Genomic DNA, 18,049 nt, shown 5'->3' with positions numbered 1-18,049 from the left:
AGAGAGAAGGTGTCTATGGCATCCAACCTCAGTGCTCCCAACATCCAACAGTGTTGGTGTGCAGCAGGTGCCTCACAAGTCTTTGGGGGACCATCTGATACCAGACACCCTGGGGAAATTCATACTTGGGTTAACCTGTCCCTTCTCACCTTGATCTTGGCAGGGTATCTTCCTGTCTGTCACCATTTCCTGGCAGTCTGGAGCATGCTCACTCACGTTCATAGCAACAGCACCTGGCACAGCTCTTACAGATTATAGAAACTTGTATGTAGTTTCCAGATGACGAAAGGAAAAGAAGCGAAACCAGCAGACTGCTGTGTGCAAAGCTGGTGGCCCCTGAGGCGATGAGAGTCGCCACTGAACATCTGTCACGGGAGTCACAGTGTCCTGGGCAACCCTGCAGAGAGCCCAGAGTAAAAATGCTAGGCTGGCTCCCGGCCATGTTCTGGGGGGGGGGGGCAAGGCTGCTCTCTCCATATCTGTAGAAGGTGAAGCCTCCCAGGCTCTGCCACGCAGGAAGAGTCAGAATTTTGTTCCCTATGCTGGCTGAATGTGTAGCCCCCCCCCCCGCCCCCCAGTTCACCTGTTGGCAATTTATTCTCCAAATTTATATGCCGATGGTTTGTGGCACTGGTGTTTCTGAGAGGTAACTGGGTTGAGATGAACTCACAAAGGAGGGGCTCCCGGGACACCTTAGTGGCTTTATAGGAAGAGGAAGATTGCAGAGGTCTGAGTTGGCACACCTGCTGCCTGCATCAAGTTACAAAGACATTATAATGCAGGAAGAAGGCCCTGGAGGGAAGCCAGCATCCTGCTCTTGGGCATCCCAGCCTTCAGAGACATCAGTCATATACAGCGTAAACCAGCCTCAGCGACCAAGGAAGCATGCAGCGATGATGCTTTCCAGTCTCAGGCATTTGGTTATAACAACAGAAAACAGACTGACACTCCCCAGTTGCTAGGTACCTTGTATCAAACAGCAGATGGCTGAAATCTATGGACGCAGCTCCCTTCCCCCTGTGGGATGCGAAGATTTCCACTAGACATGCTTTGCCCCGGCAGGTAACCAATCCCAAGCAGAGGTCACTATTACAGCTCTTAACAAGACACCCACACCCACTAGGTTCTGATGTTCCTCTTTTGACCCTTGCTGACCCCCAGGGACACTGATCTCATCTTGTGCTCCATCTTCGACTATCTCACACAACTGCAGCAGATGTTAGGGGCACAGACACCCAAAGGCCTCATAGTCCTCACGTCTGGAATAGATTTGCTTGACCACCGAGCAAGACCATGAGCTACATGTACCCATGATTTCTCATGGGGCTAGCAATGTGGCTCAGTGGTAGCTCACTTGTCTAGACATGTAAGGCTCTGAGTTCCCAAAGATAAAAATAAAAAAATAACCTTTGTTTAAGACTAAAAAACTTTGTATCCACTATGAAATTTATTATGAAAGTGTTTTCCATTGCTGTTATAAACACTTTGACCAAAAGCATCTTAGGGAGGAAGGGGTTTATTTTAGTTTAGTTCACAGTTCACTGTAAGGGAAGTCAGGGCAGAACCTAAGACAAAGGCCATGGAGGTTCTCTGGCTTCCATTTACCTCCTGGGTCTGCCTTCCCAGGGGTTATACCACCCACAGTGGGCTGGCTCCTCCCACCTCTGTCATCTGTCAAGAAAATGCCTATAGGCGATCTGATGGAGGGATGGTCCTAGTTAAGGTCCCCTCTTCCCAAGTGCCTTTAGTCTATGTCAAGTTGGCAAAGACCAATCAACTGAGGAGATTTTCAAAACAAACAAACAACAACAATCCTAAAGACAGACCTACAGTATGACCCAGCCATACTGTTCCAAGTCAACACAACACAGACATTTTGTACGTCCATGTTTCCAGTTCACTGTTCACAACAGCTAGGAAGAGGAAGCAACCTGGCTGTCCATCAATGGATGAATGGAGAAGGGAAATGTGGTCCGTATACACAAAGGAACGTCATTCAACTGTAAAGAAGAATGGATTCATGACACTTTCAGCAAAATGAACAGAACTGGAAATTAACGTAGGTATCCATACCCAGAAAGACAAATAGCACGTCATCACTCATGTGTGCATCTAGATTTTAATTTCTGTGTGTGTGTGTGTATCTAGGGGGCACAGGTCTTCAATCTAGAGCAGGGAAATGAGGTCTTCTGGGAAGGCTGGAGGGTAAGGAGAATACCTGAGACTTGGGGGAGGAGGGTAGACAAGTGAACTGAAAGGACCCGGGGAGGAAGTGGGGGAGAAGAGAGAAGGGAAGAGAACAAACAAGACAGTGTCTTAAAGTCTTACGGTGAAATCTTACTTTATGTGCTAATCTAAAGATGTAGTAAAAAAAATTTTTAAAAGATCCACAAGTTTAAAAATTAATTCATTATATTTCTCACTACCAACAGGAAGCCTAGGGCTCTGGAATTAAGGCCAGTCAGTCATGAATAAACCCATTCCTACTGGTAGGTGCATGGATGCTTCTGAGTCTGCTTTGTATGGGGGTTACCTCTCCAGAAGCCCAGACACCTTCCACTCTTGTCCCAGTGTCCCCGGAACCTTCTCCTCTCACCATTGGGAGCGGAGAGGTGGCTCGCTTTGCTATTTGGTGATCCTGTTAAGCGTCCCTTGCTTGCTGATCTGGGCACTGTCTGGAGAAGCCGGAGTCTCTGCCCAGGTATATTCCAACAGCAATAGCATTCCAGGGCAATCATGGAGCCTCTGTGCAGGTGGGGTGTTGCCAAAGTCAAGGCCAGGCAGCTTCGCTTGGACCTGTTCACTGAGCTCCTGGCCCATCACTGGGGGTTACTGGGTCTTAGGCTTTCTCTCTGCTGATCCTAAACCTGAGCTGGACTCCAGCCTCAGTGCACAACATGTCAAAGTTTGGAGGTATGGTGGGGTCAAACAAACCAATGTAAGTGACCAGGCTGGGATAGCCCACTTTTCTTTTCTTGACTGCTTCAGAAGCCATCTGGCAGTAGCACAAAACCAAACCAAACCAAAAACCCTGAAGTAGAGAGGGACTCGGCCAGAGGGGCAAAGAAGCCCTTGGGTAATAAGAGGGATGGCCTAAGAAAGAAGGGTGACTTGTCCAACTCTTGGTGAAAAAGGAAAGCATCCCTTTCTTCAAGGGAGGTCTTCACAGCTCAGAGTAGCCAGCCTGTTCCCATTTAGTCTCAGAGGTGCTGTAGAACTCCAGGCTCTGCTCATGTTAGGGTAGGACCGTGCCACGGCCAGCCCAGTCATGAACACTGAAGGACCCCAGATCAGCAGACAGGGTTTCCAGCCTCATAGTCCGAACAACAAAACCAATCTCTGGGACCATCACAGCTCCAGGACAGATGTGAGACTTCCAAATGGAAAAAAAAAAAAAAAGAGTAGCTCCCATTTGCCAGTCAGTGCTATTTCAAGAAGGTGCCTCACTGGCAGAGCAAGGCACAGCCCTGGGCTCCCTCCCCTGCTCTAGGTGAGGAATCCCTGAGTCACTTGCTCATATCTGGAGAAGCGCATGCCAGGTGTTCTCTTCCTCCTCAAGTGCCAAAGCATACCACAGAACCTGACAGAAAATGGCAGTGGAAGCAGTTCTGCCCAGGGATCACTGACAGAATTACGGGGGTCGGGGAGTATGCCTGGATCCAGGTTTGCCTCTGGGGCAGCAGCCGCCCCTGGGATTGGACCCCAAGTTTTTCTTTGGTGCTGATTGAAGATGAGGGCCTGACCGCTCCTAGGTATGGTGGAAGAGAAGGTTTGTGTTGTAGCAATGCGGGAGAGAACAGCCAGAGGCATCTGGAAGGGTCCAGACTGAATGAAGATGGCCAGCAGAATAGAGCAGGCAATGGGAGGAAATAGAGAGGGGAGAGCAAGAGAGAAAGAAAAGAGAGACGGAGACAAAAGAAGACCAAGAGAACTGAAAGAGGGACGGGGGCGGGGGGGGGGACCAAGGGAATGAGGGCCAAGGGAAGAACCAAGAGAGTGGGGTTCAGGGGTTGGAGAGGTTCAGGGTAGGGAGCAGGTGAGAAGGGCTGGGAGGAGTCGGGACTGTAATAGACACCTGTGAAGCTGACGCTGAGTGACCCGCGTCAGCTTTGATATGCTAATAGACACCTCAGTTAGCCATTTGTCCTGAGTTGCTTTGGGACCTAACACTGATGACGTGTTTGCAAACACCTCAGACCTTTCGAAAGGTTCTGGCTAGACGGGGGCTAGTGGGTGGACAAACGGCGCAGGGATTAGGGCCCCTGAGGCACGAACAAGGTGTTTTCTTACACGGTTTCTTACCCTCTGTGTAGCTCATCTAGGAAGGGGCAAGAAGTTGGGACCCCTGGGGAAGCAGTGGGAAGCAGCTCAGATGGGAGGGGCTAAAACCACTCCCCCAAATTCTTGACTTGAGAACCTGGGACAAACCAAGGAAGCACTCTGGAAGACGAAAGCAACTCTGAGATAGCTAGTGTTCTTGAATGCCCTTCAAAACATACTGGCCCCAGACAGGCAAGGCTGGGAGTGGTGAAATCCTGGTGAGGTTGAGAGGTGTGGCAACAGTGGCACATGGCCCCGCCCCCTTTTGCCCCCCCCTCATCTGCCGATGAACTCTGCCTCCCTTGAGATCCTAGTTCTGAACCAATTTTGATTAATTCCTGTTCAGGAGCTGATCTGTGAAGTGCGCTCTCTCTCTCTCTCTCTCTCTCTCTCTCTTTCTCTCTCTCTCTCTCTCTCACACACACACACACACACACACAGAGCCATCTGGAAGGGGAGACGCAGAAGTTTTAGCCTTAAGCTGCCGTCCTCCTAGCCTTGGAGAATCGTCTGTCCCCGTCTGTCCCCAGTTTTAGAACACATCTACCTTTCTGATGATGTGTGAAGGAACACAGCGCAGCAGGAACACAAACAAAGGGAGTCACACACTTGCCATTTCCCCTCTTTCCACACTCCATCTCCCCTTTAATGGGCCCTGCTTCCGGCAGGCACTCTCAGGGTCAGTCCCAAGGTCCCAGCAGCCCTGTGTCCTATCTGCTTTCTGGAAGCAGCTTAGGGACAGACAGGGTGGGCCAACTGGCACGCAGCATTAGCCGCTAAGGGAGTGGGCAAAGTGCCCAGACCTCCAAGGGCCCCACCTATCGGCCCTGAGTGGGGTGGCGGGTGGCAGGGGCTGGGTCCTTCCGTTGCCTGTGTCTGAAGTATCCCTCCTATTCTGCTGTCCCCAGGACACTGCAGGACCAAGGCGGTGGGCTAGCCTTCGAGGGGGCCCTTGAAGCGGGAGGCTTCAGGGCCATGAGACATATTTTCTTAACTTTCCAACTTTTGCTGAATACTTTGAGATTTTTTTTTTATTTCTGTTACAAAAGTAACTGGGATTTCTAAATTTCCTAAAGTTTTCTAAAGCATTTCTGCAGCTGGCCGGCCCTCTCTAGAATGAGAAGAGGGTCAAGGGGCAGTCGCTGCTGGCTGTACCATCGCGTGCCCGCGCACAGGCGAGTGATCAGTCCAGGGCCACCAGCTCCAGAGCCCCTTGCCGAAAATCCCGCGGCTCTATTCCACCCTGCTGCGTCCGAAGGGGGCCCCAAGGCATCGTACCCATCACGAGGGCCGCCCTCCCCCCTCCCCGCCCGCGAGCTGGTCCCCAAGCAGGCTCGGCCTCCTGGCCGGTGGGGCCACAGCAGTGTGTCCCGCACCCGGCAGGGGGCGCCGGTAGTCTCAGGAGGCTGCGGAGCCCGGACCCTGACGTCACCGCCCGCGGTCGCCATGGCGACGGCCTCACCGGCGCGCGCGTCAGAGCCTCCAGTCTCTTGGCAACCGCCCGATCTCCGCTCCCCCTCTACCGGCACTGGGCCGCGCGTCGCTCTGGCGTCAAAGCGACGTCAATGGGCTGTGCCGGCCGCGGGGGGCGGGGCGGGGCGGGGCCTACGCGGGGCGGGGCGGGGCGTTGCCGCGTGCGGCCGGCGGCGGCGGGGCGCTGACATGCGGCGCGGCCCGGGCGGCGGCAGCAGCGTTGGCGGCGGCGGCGCGAAAGGCAGGCGCCGGAGCAGAGCGAGCAGTCGAACGGGCGGCGTCCCGGGTCGGGCGCACGGAGGGCGGCGGAGGTGAGTGGTAGCGCGGGTTCGGGTAACCCCTGGCTCGCAGGTGCGCGCTTAGGGTCGCGGGCTGGACTCCAGCCCCGCGGGCTCCCCATTGTTGCGGGTCGGCGCCGGGAGGCGGGTCCGCGAGCACCAGGTTTAGAAGCCTGTCCTGGGGAGCCGAGCGCGGGCGCGGGTGGACGGGCGCGCGATACAAGTCCGGGACCCGAGGGATCCAGGGGCTTGCGTGGAGGTCGACCGCAGGTGGACTGCTGGCGCGCGCGCCCGTCCAGGACCGGGGGTCTTGGGGCGCGTGCGTGGGGGCTTCGTGTGGAGGGAACCTGGTATCGAGGGCGCGCGACTGGGAACCCGGGATCCCAGAGCTCGGACTCGGGGGATTTGATGTAGAGGGGTCTGTTCGTGGAGACTTTAGCCGGGGGACACAGGGTCAAGGAATGAGCGAGTGGGGTGCGAGCTAGGATCCAGGATCGGGGAACTCACTAGTGGGGCCGCGGGCTCGGGGGCTGCGACTGGAGGAACACGGGGTCGAGGACGCACGCGTGGTGGCCTGGCGTACACAGTTTCGGTGGCCGCGTCGTGGAGGCGCGCGCTGGGGTGGGGGGGCGCTTCGGGGTTGGACCGGCGTTAGTCGGAGCTGAACGCACTTCTCACTGACCCGCAGGTGCGGCCCGAAGCCATGGTGATCATGTCGGAGTTCAGTGCGGTCCCCTCGGGCACCGGCCAGGGCCAGCAGAAGCCCCTCCGGGTGGGCTTTTACGACGTGGAACGGACTCTGGGCAAAGGCAATTTTGCGGTGGTTAAGCTGGCGCGGCACCGAGTCACCAAAACGCAGGTGCGTGCGCGTGTTGGGGGAGACTAAACCAGGGGGTGGATCCAGCCAGGGGGTGGACCCCTGTGCTGATTCAATCCTGCAGAGTTGATTGTCACAATTGTAAACGATGACAGTGTTTAGTCTGGTGAAGGAAAAAAAAAAGCTTTGTATTATGCTTCTGCATAATTTGTACAATTACTAGGGAGCAGCAAAGATAATGACCAACAACCCCCACCCCACCCCCGCAAAAAAAAAGAAAGAAAGAAAGAAAGAAAGAAAGAAAGAAAATCAACCAGTTATGAGTGGCTCCAGTAAAAGCTAGATGGCAAATACAAGGGCTTTTTGAATAATGTTAGTGACTACTTTTCTCCCAACTTCTTGTGACCTTTTGAAGACATCAAATGTTTGATAAACTCATGTTGCAAAAAAAAGTGCAAATGAGGTTAGTTGAAGGTTTCTTTCTAAACAGAAATACCCCCTTTTCTTTTTAAAACTCTTTAGGTTGCAATAAAAATAATTGACAAGACACGGTTAGATTCTAGCAATCTGGAGAAGATCTACCGGGAGGTCCAGCTCATGAAGCTCCTCAACCACCCGCATATCATCAAGCTCTACCAGGTGAGCCGGCTGAGCCTCGCTGCTCCGTGGTCATGTCCACGGCTTCTCCCGTGCCACACCCTGAGCCTGTGGTCCCCAAAGGTGGCCCAGGGTTTCTGCTGCCTCCCGTATGGGAACCAGGGAGTACAAAGTAAATAGCTTGACCTTCAGTTAGGCTGTTCGGCTTTATTGACGCTTAGTCTCTTGATTTGCCCTGTTGGAGTTTTATCTAGTATTGTGACTTGTTCCAGCTTTGGACTGTGTGGAGGTCTGTTGATGAAGCCCTGTCACTGTGAGAATAGCCACATGTACCGTCAGGCTTAGGGCAGAAGGACAAACTTGAGTGAAACTCGAAAGTTCCGCCTTTGCAGATGATTACTAAATGTTAAAAAAGCAGCTGTTCCCTCCGCTTTTCCGTGCTGTGTCTTTGTGACGGCGGCAGCAAGCCCTTGCCTCCCGTTGTTACCCACAGTGTGGAGCGAAGGCGGGGAGACACTTCAACCCTGGGAGCTTGCCAAATAATGCCGGCTGGGACTGTGCCTCACCTATTTGTCTCTTGGTTATTTCCTGATAATCTTCCCTCACATCTTCCACTCACAAACGGCCACTTCTGCTGCTGTGAGCAATGGGTCTAGGTGTAGAGGAGCCAGGCCTTGTGAGTGTTGCATGTGGTTGTGCTGCTGTGCAAGTCCGGTCAGTGACTCCCAGAATCCTCGTGAGCCTGAGGTGACTACAGGGGACATGAGTGTGTAGTCGGAAAAGCTGTGTGTACCGTGCAGTAGAGGACAGAGCTGTAATTTCAGTTACCCCTGGCCGTCCTTCTCAGCACAGCGGCAGACAAGTCATTGGAGCTTGTGTTTGGCCTGTGGTAACAGTTCCCTCGGTGTCTCTACGCACAGAGCCCAGGGCTGTGCGCTCAGGGGTCACGCTTTATTTCAGTCTCCACCTTTAAGTTGTGCTTGAAGGTAAAGTTTCCTCTGCAGCCAGTGTTGGGAGAGGGGGCTGGGAAGAGGGCCTCCCCTACCTTCGGAGCAGAACGCTCTCGTCCTCCTGCCTGGAGAGGCCAACCTGTGCTGCTCCCAGCACCCTCCTCTCCTCCCTCCCTGCCTTCGACTTGCCGACCAGGTCAAAGCTGTAGCACTGAGGAAATGTCCAGGCGATGGATGCCAGAGTGGATATTTTCGATCCTGTCTTCAGTGACTCAGCTTTCAGGATTGGGTGGGCTGGGGAAGCCAGTGGGTCCTCTGGTCTTGATACTGATGTATAGTGTTCCTTCAGCTGGCCCAGGCCTCTCCTTCTCTCCCTTTGGTGGGGGTAGGGAGAGTTTGATTGGTTTCATTTGTTGAGATAGGGTCTTACCGTGTAGTCCTCACTGACCCAGTGCTCTCTGTCTCGATTGCCTTAGTCTCCTGAGTGCCGGGATTACTGATGTCTGCCACTACACTTGGTTTATTTAGGGCTTTAAAAGTTTTAAAGATGTTTGTTTTCCGTCCTCTTTTCTTCCGTTAAGAAAAGGAACAGGCAGGGCTGTGTGGAGGGAGATGACAGTTAATTTTTTAGCTGAATTGCTGTGGTTTTTAATAATACTTTTCTTGGTAAATCTATGACAAAAAGCTTCTTTAAAATAGCCTTTAAAGGAATAACAGTATGTCTTGAACCCAAAGAAATCCTTCTTCCTATCAAAGTACATTCTCTTCCCCTCCCTGAAATGTTTTTTTTTATTAATTATTTATTTGTATTGAGACAGTTTCTCTCTGTAGACGGACTGGCCTGGAACCTGCTATGTAGTCCAGGCTGGCCTTGAGCTATGGGCAGTCCTGGCTCTGCCTCCAGAGTGCTGGGACTCCAGGTGTAATCCACCATACCCGGTTCCTCTGAAATATTGAAACCATACCACTTGCATGGGTGTTTTTTATTCGTTTCAGAGCCAAAAATTTGAGTCTTACCTTGTTGCTTAGTTATGATTTGAATTCTTTTCAGTAGCATAAAGTCAGTGAATGAACTCTGAAGGTGTATGTTGACATTGACCGTTACTGTTGACACATGCCGAGCAGTGCGCTGTACAAAGAGTGATCCCCTGTAGCTTATCTGGCAAGGCCATGTTCTTAAGCTTAATGTCGTGTCAATAAAGCAAGTGGGGGTGGGATATTTGTATTGGTCACTCCGTTTGCTTTTTTTTTTTTTGCTTGTATGAGCAGCTGTCCATAGGGCTTCTGAAAGGGTGCCTGTGGGCTTCTGCCATCAGTGGCCTCCCCAGCTCCCAGGAGGCAAGCAAGGCAAATGTTTGCCCTGTACAGAGGTACCAGGAGATGGCAGGGCAGAGGGGCTTATCATTCCTCCCTCTTTCCTTCAATGATGGAGGCGGTTTCTTGGAGAAGTCAAAGGTTGCTTGGGGTTCGGGTGCATCCATCATGGCTTCCATGCGACCCTTTTGCCCTGCTTAAGTTTTCCTTTTGTTGTTGTTTCAGGTTATGGAGACGAAGGACATGCTTTACATCGTCACAGAGTTTGCAAAGAATGGAGAGATGTTTGGTGAGCTGCATTCATTTTAGCGTTAGGTGAAGGCTCCCTTCCCTCATACGCCTGTATCTCCGCGGCTTCTCAGTGCTGCTCAGTGCTTCCTTGCCCTGCCCCAGGTAGCGGCAGACTCGGCATCTTGGGGTGTAACTTGGTTTTGTTGTTCCTCAGATTATCTGACTTCGAATGGGCACCTGAGCGAGAACGAGGCTAGGAAGAAGTTCTGGCAGATTCTGTCAGCAGTGGAGTATTGCCATAACCATCACATAGTCCACCGGGACCTCAAGACAGAGAACCTGCTGCTGGACGGCAACATGGACATCAAGCTGGCAGGCAAGACTGCGTGGCGAGAGAGGCCCTGTGGGGTCTCTGCTTCCAGGGCACCCTGCAGCCATCACACTTGCCAGTCCCAGACTGATGTAGTGCCTGTTCTTCTGCCTCACAGATTTTGGATTTGGGAATTTCTACAAGCCAGGAGAGCCCCTGTCCACGTGGTGTGGGAGCCCCCCCTATGCAGCGCCCGAAGTCTTTGAGGGAAAGGAGTATGAAGGCCCCCAGCTGGACATCTGGGTAGGAACCTTTTTGGACTCTGCTGCCTGCTACCACATTCCTGGAGCTGGCAAGCAGGGCACCAACACGGCTATCTGGTTGTTCACAGAGCCTCGGCGTGGTGCTGTATGTCCTCGTCTGTGGCTCCCTCCCTTTTGATGGACCCAACCTGCCGACGCTGAGACAGCGGGTGCTGGAGGGCCGGTTCCGCATCCCCTTCTTCATGTCTCAAGGTGGGTGGGCATAGAGTTGGTCTCCCTGGGAGTCTTGGGTAAGCTGGGTGGTGGCTTTGGGGAAGAGGTGGTGGGTGGGTCTTGGCAGTACACGCTCAGTGGTCTAGCAAGTCTGCTGTCAAGTTAGGACTCAGGTCCAGGTGATCAGGCTGCAAGAGAAACTCAACCCACAGGTGCTTTCCCAGTGCCCTACTTACAGCCTGTGCAGGAAGCTCCCCATGTACCCTGCCTCCTGCAAGCCTCATCTCTGCAGGCCCCCCACCGTCAGGCCTCAGGATGCCAGCCTCTCTCACATACTTTCTGTTTTACAAAGATTTCTAACCTCGTGTGCCACAACAGGAGGGAGAGTCTAAATGGTTTTCTACAGGGGACATTTAAAAATGTCTCCCCTGGGTCTGGCCCCCAGTTTAGTAGAACTCTTCTGTAGCGGGGAGTGGGGGTGGGGAGGGGGGCTACAATGACTGGTGGATTTCTGCGGGCGTGATGAACTCATCTGTGGAAGTGGGACTGAGCCTCCGGGCTCAGCCTCCTGTCCTCAATACGAGTCCTTCACCTCCACAGACTGTGAGACGCTCATCCGACGCATGCTGGTCGTGGATCCTGCCAAGCGCATCACCATTGCCCAGATCCGCCAGCACCGGTGGATGCAGGCTGACCCCACCCTCCTGCAGCAGGATGACCCCACCTACTCCATGCAGGGCTACACCTCCAACCTGGGCGACTACAATGAGCAGGTGCTGGGCATCATGCAGGCCCTTGGCATTGACCGGCAGAGGACAGTGGAGGTGAGCACATTGCCCTGCCTGCGCCTCCCACCCTGGAATGGTGGCAGGATCAGCTTGTCCCCTTCTCTAGGGATAGGCCTGGGAATGATCTCACAGGGAAGCTACTGGCCAGTACAGCCGGAGCCTCACGCTGACCCCTCTGTCCTTGCTCCCCAGTCTCTGCAGAACAGCAGCTACAACCACTTCGCCGCCATTTACTACCTCCTGCTCGAGCGCCTCAAGGAGCACCGAAGCACCCAGCCCTCCTCCCGGCCCAGCCCTGCACCCACCAGACAGCCCCGGCTTCGAAGCTCGGACCTCAGCAGTCTGGAGGTGAGGATGACTTCCTTCTTAGAGCCCTGCCCTTGTCCCTTTGCTTTGAGTTGTCAGAGCTCGGAATCCCTTGCTTGACAATGCACTGACTCTGGGAAGTCCCCTGGACCTCATTGCAACCCTAGTTGCAGATTTTTGGAAAAGGAGGGGCTTTGGGGATTGAGGGGTGGTTATGATGGCTCCCCTCTGGGCCAGGGTTCTGGCCAGCAGGCTCTTGTTCCTAGCACCTCTTCCTGGCCACCAGCATGTGCAGTGGCCTCGTAGATGACAGCCCAGAATCCTGAGCCCCAAGCCCAATCAGCTAGCATCTGACTTCTGTCAGTTACGTCTGTAAAACCAGCTCACCACCACTGAGAGTTGACCCTGGAATCACTTTCTTAAAACCCCTCCTCTCAGGTGCCTCAAGAAATTCTCCCATGTGACCCTTTCCGGCCCTCTCTGCTGTGCCCACAGCCCCAGGCCTTGGCTCAGTCTGTCCTGCAGGCCGAGATGGACTGTGATCTCCACAGCTCCCTTCAGGTATGTGAGTGCTGGTCCGCTCTTTCCTGGTGACTGTGCCCCCCCCCCCCCCGCCCCCGTACCCATTCTTAGAGCCCTAGAAATTACCGGCTTCTCTCCCTCCTTGCAGCCTTTGTTCTTCCCTGTGGATACCAACTGCAGCGGAGGGTTCCGGCACCGTTCCGTCTCCCCCAGCAGCCTACTGGACACAGCTATCTGCGAGGAGGCCAGGCCGGGTCCCGGCCTAGAGGAGGAGCAAGAGGTCCAGGAACCCCTGCCTGGCAGCACAGGCCGGAGGCATACACTGGCTGAAGTCTCCACCCATTTCTCCCCGCTCAACCCTCCTTGTAAGTGCCCCTCAAACCGTAGTATCCGGGGTGAGGGTCAAAACCATGCTGAACTCACTTGAAGCGGGTCCTTTTCCTGGCACCCTCCTCCAATTAGGTTTTAGTGACCCATGGTTCGTACTTGGGCGTGCCTGCACTTACCTCAGAGTGGGACACCCCTTGGCTGTCCCAGGCACTAGAGGGCAGGTGTTTGGCCTTGGGCTTCTTCCTGTCCTGGGGTCTGAGTGTCACTGTTAGTCTGCCATCTGCCCAGGCACCTATGGACCCACAGCCAGGGCCTTTGGGCTCTGGTGGCCTAGATGAGAGTCAAGGTGGAGAATACCATACCACAGCCTCACTCACTAACAGGCCCTGTACCCTGTCCCTCAGGCTGTGACTTTAGGGTGTGCAGTCTCCTTTTCAACCATCTCATCTTCCCACAGGCATAATCGTGTCCTCCTCTGCCACAGCGAGTCCCTCAGAAGGAACCAGCTCTGATAGCTGCCTCCCCTTCTCTGCAAGTGAAGGTCCTGCAGGGCTCGGCAGTGGCTTGGCCACCCCAGGGCTGCTGGGCACCAGCTCTCCAGTCAGATTGGCCTCGCCTTTCCTGGGCTCGCATTCAGCTACCCCTGTACTTCAGGCTCAGGCTGGTCTGGGCACAGCTGTCCTACTTCCTGTCAGCTTCCAGGAGGGACGGAGGGCATCAGATACCTCACTTACTCAAGGTAAAGTCCCCACTGTGTCCATCCTTATGCCTCTGCTACTGTCCTGCAGGCCATCTCTGTCCTTAATGGAAGCTGTGTCTTACCCCCAGCCTCAGCAGGGTCATTAGTGCTCCTCAGGCAGGCTGAACGTACCACCCCAACTCTGGGCAGTTTAGGTTACAGGGTGGACTCAGACCTGACCCTGAGAGCAAGGGACAACCATTCTGGGCAACAACTCCTGTCTGACAGACCATAGTCAAGGAAGGACCCTGACAAAGGCAGCTCCATAGCTGTTTGGGTTTTTCCATGCCTCTCAGGGTTAGGGGTATCTGTGAAGTCCCCTATGTCTGTGATAGTCCAGGGAGCCCCCAGAATCCAGTGCATTGCACGTCCCCTTCTTCGTAGCATATCCAGACACACCTGTCCCATTGGGGAGGACTACAGTTCTGCCCCGGAAAACAGACTGGTCATGGGGGGACGGGTGGATGTTGGGCTCAGGAGCTGGCAGCTGCCACGCCCCATAGGGAGCTGCTGTCCAGTCAGGCTTTCCTTCCCTCCTCCTCAGGGCCCTCCTCGGGACATGGAAACTCCAGCAGGCTGAAGGCCATTGGCCATAATCTAAGGCAGACCTGCTAACCTCTGCTCTTGTTTCTACAGGGCTGAAGGCCTTTCGGCAGCAGCTGAGGAAAAATGCGAGGACCAAGGGGTTCCTGGGGCTGAACAAGATCAAAGGGTTGGCACGCCAGGTGTGTCAGTCCTCTATCCGAGCTCCCCGGGGAGGCATGAGTACCTTCCACACCCCAGCTCCAAGCTCAGGCCTGCAAGGCTGCACGGCCAGCAGTCGGGAAGGCAGGAGCCTTCTTGAAGAGGTGCTGCAGCAGCAGAGGTAGGCCTGCCGTACCATGGCTGTCCTCTTCCCTCTTAGGGACCCGTGAAACAAGCACCCCCACTTCCCTGTGTGCCAAGATGTCCCCCATCATGTGGTTCCTTAATGAGGTCTCTGCAGCCTGACACCTTGTCAAGGATAGAGCCAGGAGGGGCAGCGGGCAGGTTTAGTAATAACCCTTTGTGGGTGGAGGGCATTGGTGACCAAGACTGCCCTGTTGAGCTGGCATCTCTGAGTTACCACAACAGCTAAGACTTAGGGCAGGATGGCTCAGGCATGTGTCATGTCGCACACAGTGTGCTAAGACTTAGGGCAGGATGGCTCAGGCATGTGTCATGTCGCACACAGAGCTCTGTGAGACATTGTCTACCAAGAGCAGCCCTGAGGTGGGTGGGACCCACCTGGGCAGTGTGGAAACCTGAGTGTTTCTGGGCAGAGCCAACAGAGTAACCTCTTTCCTCCCCGTCTGTCTGTTCCTCAGGCTGCTCCAGTTACAGCACCACTCGGTCACCTCATCTGGCTGCCAGCCGGGCCCCCAGCCATCCCCTGTCCCATGCATGCTCACTCCCTGTGACGGCCTCCTCATGTCCGGGATCCCGGTGCTGCCGGCACCCCTCCTCCAGGCTGGCATGTCCCCAGTGGCCTCAGCTGCGCAGCTTCTGGATACCCACCTGCACATCAGTGCTGGCCCAGTGGCTCTGCCCACGGGGCCCCTCCCACAGTGCCTCACCAGGCTGGCTCCGAGCTGTGACCCTGCTGGGCTGCCACAGGGGGACTGTGAGATGGAGGACCTGACCTCTGGCCAGCGGGGGACATTTGTCTTGGTACAGTGAGGGTGGCGTTGCCACAGCCCCCCATGGCCCATTGACTCTTCCAAGCAATAATTTCAGAGTATGTGAAGGTGGTTTCGGACTCAAAGCCAAGAACTTTCTAGAAGTGAAACAAGCAATATGTTTGGTGTATGGGCTTTTTAGGATTTTTGTTTTGTTTTGTTTTTCCTTGCACTGAGTGACCTCAATGAGTAGGGACTGAAACTTTCTGAAGAAATAATAATTGAGGGTGTGTCATATGGGCGGGTGGATGGGAGGGGAAGTGGGTTGAGGGAAGAGGCCCGTGCGGCTGGGGTGAAGGAGAAGAGAGGGGCCACACTGCTCAGGGACCTACACTCCTGTTCCCAGCTCATCGTCAGGCGATGAGTGCGGATGTCCCTGTAGGGAGCAGCACCTGGTGTGGCACCTGTCTGTGTGTTGGTTGGCGTCGTTCTGGGTTTGGGTTCACAGCTCTCCACTTCTGAAATGCTCACGCTTTAACAAAACTGTGAACTTGCTGCTCTCTGTGTGGGTTTGCAAACAGCCAGAACCGGCCTAGGGGAAGACCGAGTGCATTGTCGGGATTTCCCTGTCGGCTAGAGGACGACCTTGTCGTGTTTTTGCTTGAGTGTTGTAGCCGCTCGAGTCAGTTTGCTAGGCCTAGTAGAGGAAACCACAAAGGACTGGAAGGGGTGAGGACCCGCGGGTGGGCACTTTGTCCCACGGTCACTTGGCCCAGAACCCCTCACACCGCAAGGAAGCCAACAAGTTCCTTCCTGCCGTGTATCTCGACTCCGCTGCTAATTACCAGGTTTTTACACATTTCGTTATCAGGGTCCAACAAGAACACCTGACGGGGAAATCGTGCAATACCAAGGGGCTGTGACCAGAGGGGCCCAGGCAGACAGCGGGCATCTTGGTTATGACCGCCTGCCCTTGGTCTGGGACCTTTCCTGTTAAAACTCTGGCACCCAGGCCTGGGCTCTGTCTGGCTTGCTTTCCAGGAAGATGAGAAGTATAGGTCAGTGTTTGTAAAGTTTCTTTTTTAAGCAAATACTGTATATGTATATAAATAGGAGACAGACACTACTTATTTTTTCTATTTTGTATACACTTTTGTGTTCCTGGCTTAAACTTCCCTTGGTCACATTAAGTGTCCCCATCTGCACCATGTTTGTGTTGAAGGGGTTGCAGGCTGCCCACCTCCAGCACAGGGTAGAGATGTCAGGGAAGGGGTGACCCTGCCTGACCAGTGCTGGTCTACCTCGGCAGGAAGACCCAGGCACAGTTCTGCCACCCAAAAGCCTCTGGAAGGAGCCAGGGATGTCACCTCTTCCTCCTCACCCTGCATCAGGCATCTGTCCCTCTGCCTCCCAGGTGACTTCCACTATGGCAATCTCACCACCGCAGTATTAACCTGAGGTCGTTGAGGGAGAGGGAAGGAGGCACTTTTTAAAAGCCAAAGATTGACCGAGTTACCTGAGGCCAGGAAGAGGCTGCACGCAACCTAATGTCACAGCGTGGTCTTCCCTGTCGGCCCTGTGGCCCATCTTGTACCACTTACTCTCAAAAGACAGGTGAAAGAAAGGCCATCCTTCTGGGTCAGAACTGGTGCCCTCCATAGAACAAGCCAAAAAGTGTCCCTCCTGCCGACTCACCAGATGTGTGGATTGGGGAAGCACCCAGCAGCCTGGGCAGCCAGCCCTGGTCTCCCACAGTTCCGTTCTGGATACCACAGATCAAAGGCCTGGGCACTGCTGTGTCAGAAGCGACAAGCACTTTACTTTCTGGCAGTTTTTGTGTCTTCGAGTCGCTGCCGACCCCTCTTCAGGGGACAGTCACGTCATGGTTTTAAGTTCTTGTTTTTTGGTGTGTGTGGTGTGTTTTGTAGATCCTTCACAGTCCTGGACTGTAACAGAATTGCCTATTTAAAGACACTACGTGATCTCAGATGTATATAATGGGTTTTTTTTGTTGTTTTCATTTTTTTTTTACTCTGATGGAATTGTTTCATTTCTCATGTTAGTGTGAGAAACATATGCCAAATGATTAGTTGATGTATGTTTTTTTAATTTAATATTTAAATAAAATATTTGGGGGGAACCTTGACTTTCCCTTGCTTCACCTCTGGGAGTGCATTCCTTTGAGACACTGTTAGGTTGGTCTGATGCCTGTTTTCTACAGTGGGCTGAGCTGTGTCAAGACCTGCCACCGTGTCCTGTCTTAGCCCAAAGTCTGCAGTAGGCTTTTCCTTCCCATGCCCATTCCCCTCTTTGGCCCCCTTCCTTCCTCCAAATGTTCTCTGAATCCCTTTGAAAATTCTAGAAGTTTTCAGTCTTATAAGTATTGAAGAATTTCACAGGGAAACTAGTCTTAAGTCTCCACTGCCTTCCAGCCTAGGACAGTGTTACACAGCAGCTCCTTTGGGTAAAGGAAGTTCTTCAATCTCTTTACTGGCCGTGGAATGGAGCCCAAGTACCCGGCAGTGGGGAAGTACCATGGCGCAAACTCCATAGAAGATAACAGAACTGTTCCCTCCCTCTTTGGGCCTGTACCCCAAAACTGGTAGTCTCAGGTGCTTACATACCAGGGTCACAGGAGCACAGTCAGAGATCAAAGTTTAGACGCAAGCCTGGTGTCCACTTAGGGATGAATAAATGGGCAAAATGTGGTCCCTCCCCATAGTGAAGTGTTTAGCCTTCTAAGTGATGAGACCCCCTATCCTTAGTGAATCCCAAGGATGTGCCCAGGGAGATAAATGAGCCACAGCAGGCAGAGGCAATATGACTGCATTTCTGTGAAGGCCTTAGAGTAGTCAAACAGAATTCGCATAGCGGGTTAGGAGCGTCAGCTTAGTACAATGAGATCCTTCTAGATGTGATGGCTGCACAGACATGTGCTTCGATACCACTGAACCGTGCGTT

The 18,049-nt window shown here is 53.7% G+C and overlaps 1 protein-coding gene across 2 annotated transcripts; it reads left to right on the top strand.

Moving 5' to 3' along the window:
• Window positions 1-5,948: 5,948 nt before the first annotated feature.
• On the top strand, window positions 5,949-17,249 carry Sik1 (salt inducible kinase 1). Of its 2 annotated transcripts, none has more exons than XM_041634866.1 (14): window positions 5,949-6,104; window positions 6,760-6,930; window positions 7,411-7,527; window positions 9,975-10,038; window positions 10,195-10,356; window positions 10,469-10,593; window positions 10,682-10,805; window positions 11,367-11,590; window positions 11,747-11,902; window positions 12,299-12,421; window positions 12,531-12,747; window positions 13,170-13,451; window positions 14,088-14,316; window positions 14,798-17,249. In XM_041634866.1, the coding sequence occupies exons 2-14, from the start codon at window positions 6,775-6,777 to the stop codon at window positions 15,147-15,149; spliced, it is 2,331 nt and encodes a 776-aa protein (XP_041490800.1). In that variant the 5' UTR covers window positions 5,949-6,104; window positions 6,760-6,774; the 3' UTR covers window positions 15,150-17,249. The 2 variants fall into 2 exon arrangements, with proteins under 2 accessions (XP_041490800.1, XP_041490802.1); XM_041634868.1 differs by lacking the exon at window positions 5,949-6,104 and adding an exon at window positions 6,265-6,341.
• Window positions 17,250-18,049: the final 800 nt, after the last annotated feature.

The sequence above is a fragment of the Microtus oregoni genome, unplaced genomic scaffold (genome assembly GCF_018167655.1).
Source record: "Microtus oregoni isolate MIOR12 unplaced genomic scaffold, Mior012 000046F_ref0000063, whole genome shotgun sequence".
Lineage (NCBI taxonomy): Eukaryota > Metazoa > Chordata > Mammalia > Rodentia > Cricetidae > Microtus > Microtus oregoni.
The sequence above is the reverse complement of the archived record's forward strand: the minus strand, read 5'-3'. Positions and strand labels throughout refer to the sequence as shown.

Bases quoted from the DNA above. Each gene is read 5' to 3' on its own strand.
- Sik1 (XM_041634866.1), top strand. From the start codon at position 6,775: ATGGTGATCATGTCGGAGTTCAGTGCGGTCCCCTCGGGCACCGGCCAG. The intron at 7,528-9,974 runs GTGAGCCGGCTG...TTGTTGTTTCAG, and splicing joins ATATCATCAAGCTCTACCAG to GTTATGGAGACGAAGGACAT. The intron at 12,422-12,530 runs GTATGTGAGTGC...CCCTCCTTGCAG, and splicing joins ATCTCCACAGCTCCCTTCAG to CCTTTGTTCTTCCCTGTGGA.